Source organism: Notolepis coatsorum (genome assembly GCF_963971535.1).
Source record: "Notolepis coatsorum genome assembly, chromosome: 18".
Lineage (NCBI taxonomy): Eukaryota > Metazoa > Chordata > Actinopteri > Aulopiformes > Paralepididae > Notolepis > Notolepis coatsorum.
In genome coordinates this window covers 72,163,518-72,166,641 of record NC_140182.1, presented here as the reverse complement: position 1 = coordinate 72,166,641, position 3,124 = coordinate 72,163,518, and the positions used below count along the sequence as shown (strand labels likewise).

Sequence of the window (3,124 nt, the reverse complement as noted above, 5' to 3'; positions counted from 1 at the left end):
AATTTTTTATTTCTTTTTTATTTATGATGACATAAGGTAGAACATTTTAATAATTACACAGCCAATATAGTAAATACGGTATGTTTGTAAACTAATTGCAGGCTTTGTAAATGTAAACAAATCCCCCTTCTGAAACTGCATAATGCACCTTTAATTTATTTCACACTGACGTGTAAGCAAAATAGTGAAGCTATGCATATTTTGTCCACTAGATGGAGTCAAGCACCAATCTCTCTCTTCTCTGGTGGTCACGTGACTAGAATACATTAGATGTTGTCAAAGCAAAGTTAGCTTGTAACGTTAAATCTTTTGGGTATTCAGATATCAGCAACATTGGTTTTTAGCTCAGATTTCATCTCAAAATAATACTTTTAACATGACAAGCAAGCACAGAGATTTACCATCATGGATGGCGATGAGAGAGGGCGAGAAAGTGAAAGAAAAACAGACGATAAAAAGCAAGAAAAAGAGGAAACGAGACGCACGGTAACGTTGAGACAGTAACGTCTCGGGGTGTATAATAAACGTTCATTTATATCGATGAATAAATAGACCAATCGACTAACGCTAACCACTAATGTGTTTTCAGAACCGCCTTCTATTGTATGAACGAGAAAGAGCTGGTGGAGGCAGCGATAGTGTGTGTTACCACCAGTGGGATAGGCGAGGATCGGCATGGGGGTTTTCACAGCCAAAAGGTGGGGCACTCCTTCTCGGGCTGGGGAAGATGACGTCAGAAGGTTGTGGCAGGCATCTATGGTGGCAGGCCCTTCCAAACCATCTTTTATTTAGCCCAAAAATCCCCTGACCAGGTGGGTCAAAAGATGGTTTGGAAGGGCTTTGCCACAACCATCACGGGAGAAATCTCAAACCTTCATTTTCACCATCCCTTTCCACCCTGCCAATTGATGTATGTGATCCTCCAAAGATGGCAGCCGGTGTCCATAGCAACGGTCTAAGTACCCACCCACTTCCCAGTTCCCACACCCTGTTCTTCTGCAATCCACTTGTTATGCAACCCTCACTATACCTAGGCCTATACCTTGTGACCAGACAGATACCAGTTTATGAATGTTTGTTTATTCAAAGTATCTCTCTCTCTCTGGCGGAGAGTCGCAACAAACACTGGTATTTGTTAATGTTTAAGGCCCCCCTTATACTACATCATTATTGAAATGGAATTTTGGAACCTATGGAACCCGTTCTAGTGACTGGCTGGTCCTTAAGGTCCCCTGAGTGTGCTTGAAACAGGGCACATCTGCATTTTGCTATGATGCCCCTCTAGCTCATGGAATTAACTCCAACAGTCCTTAAAGCTTGAGATTCTCCGCTCTGTTGCAGAGTTTAAAACCTTGATCTCCAACCATTGTCAGTCAAGTTGTACATGTTTTCATTTATTTGTTATCCTTGCTCTTGCTCGTCTTGTTGTCTCTTTGTTATGACTTTCTATGCACATTTCTTGGCTTATTTCTGTATGTACACTCAACGTGACTGTAAATGAGGGAAACCTCAGTTTGCCTTTCAAGTTTAAATAAAGGGTTGAAATTAAATGAAAAAAGTGATTGCGGACCAAAATAGAATATATCCACTCATGTCATTCATCAGATTTTCTGTATTGTCCATCTCCTGCGTGTCTTTCCCCTATGCAGGCCGAAGACAAGGCGTCAGACAGCAGTGAGAAACGCACCCAGGACAAGAGGGCGAGAGGGACTGCTGAGCTGGATGCGGTGGAGAGCTCATCCTCAGACACTCAGGCGACAACATACATCTCAGAGACAGACATGGACATTGCTGAGATGGAGACATTGCCATACGTTGATACAAAGAGCACAGAAAACCGGCGACCCGAGGGTCAGAGGTCAGGAGGACCAGCTCACAGTGGTCCAGTGACCCCTGAACAGGAAGCCGGGACGCAGAGAACAGAGGGCCGCTCAAAGGCAGATGATGATGATGATTCCATGCGGCTTGTACGTGAAATCTTCTTCAGCTGAAAATCAAACACTGTGTAGGACCGCTACTGTTCCTAATTTATGCAAATGACATGTCGTCAGCTTGTGACTGCAACTTGTTCCTGTTTGCGGACGACTCAGCCCTGCTGGTCTCTGACAAGAACAAGTTACAGGTTGAAAAAACCCTCAGCTCGGAACTAGGCAGAATCTGCATATGGCTCGCTGATAACAAACTATCATTACACATGGGCAAAACAGAGTCCATTCTCTTCGGTTCAAATAACAAACTCAGCAAGACCGACGGCTTCTCAGTTACAGTGGGTGACAATATTGTCACAAGGAAAGATGAAATTACCTACCTGGGGTCCATCCTAGAGGCTAATCTCTCCTGTGACAAAATGGCATCCAATGTAATAAAAAAAGTCAACCAACGAACTCGATTCTTGTACCGGATCTCCTCTCTGGTAAACAAGAACACCCTGAAGACTCTGGCAGGAGCACTCATTCAGGGGTACTACGACTATGCTTGCACCTCATGGTACCAAAGCACCTCAAAGGCGCTAAAAACAAAATTACAAACATCTCAAAACAAACTGGTCAGACTACTGCTTGACCTTACTCCTAGAACCCACCTCACCCCTGCCCACTTCGACAACCTAGGATGGCTTAGAGTAGACGACAGAGTACAACAACTTGCAATGGGCCTGGTCTACAAGATACACTACACGACCAAGGTACCCATGTACATGTCAAAATACTTCCCAAAGGTCAGTGAATACCACGATCACAACACCAGAGGGAGCTCCACAAATCATGTCAAACCCAGATTCGGCTCAAATAAGGGACTAAACACGTTTCGCAATTATGCCACATCAATGTGGAACGCCCTACCCAAAGCTGTAAAGGAATGTGGATCACTACCCACTTTCAAAACCTCTCTCAAGGGACACCTACGGGAGACTGCAATTCAACACTGGCCCCTGTAAATATCCTAACCCAATCATTCCAACCCCCTCCAATGTACAGTCATTTACCTAGTATGGTTTTGTCAATAGTTCAATGTACAATTGTGTTTGTTTGTACAGTGTCTCCTCCCCCCCCCCCCTCAATGTACAGGGTTACTTGTTTATACAGTGTGCCCCCCGCCCCCCCCCCCCCCCCAACCACCTCCAATG

General features: G+C 44.6%; 1 protein-coding gene across 1 annotated transcript; it reads left to right on the top strand.

The window, feature by feature from the left end:
* Positions 1–288: 288 nt before the first annotated feature.
* On the top strand, positions 289–2,017 carry LOC311245078 (uncharacterized protein). The gene is made up of 3 exons (XM_084334847.1): positions 289–486; positions 590–698; positions 1,650–2,017. The coding sequence occupies exons 1-3, from the start codon at positions 377–379 to the stop codon at positions 1,989–1,991; spliced, it is 561 nt and encodes a 186-aa protein (XP_084190973.1). The 5' UTR covers positions 289–376; the 3' UTR covers positions 1,992–2,017.
* Positions 2,018–3,124: the final 1,107 nt, after the last annotated feature.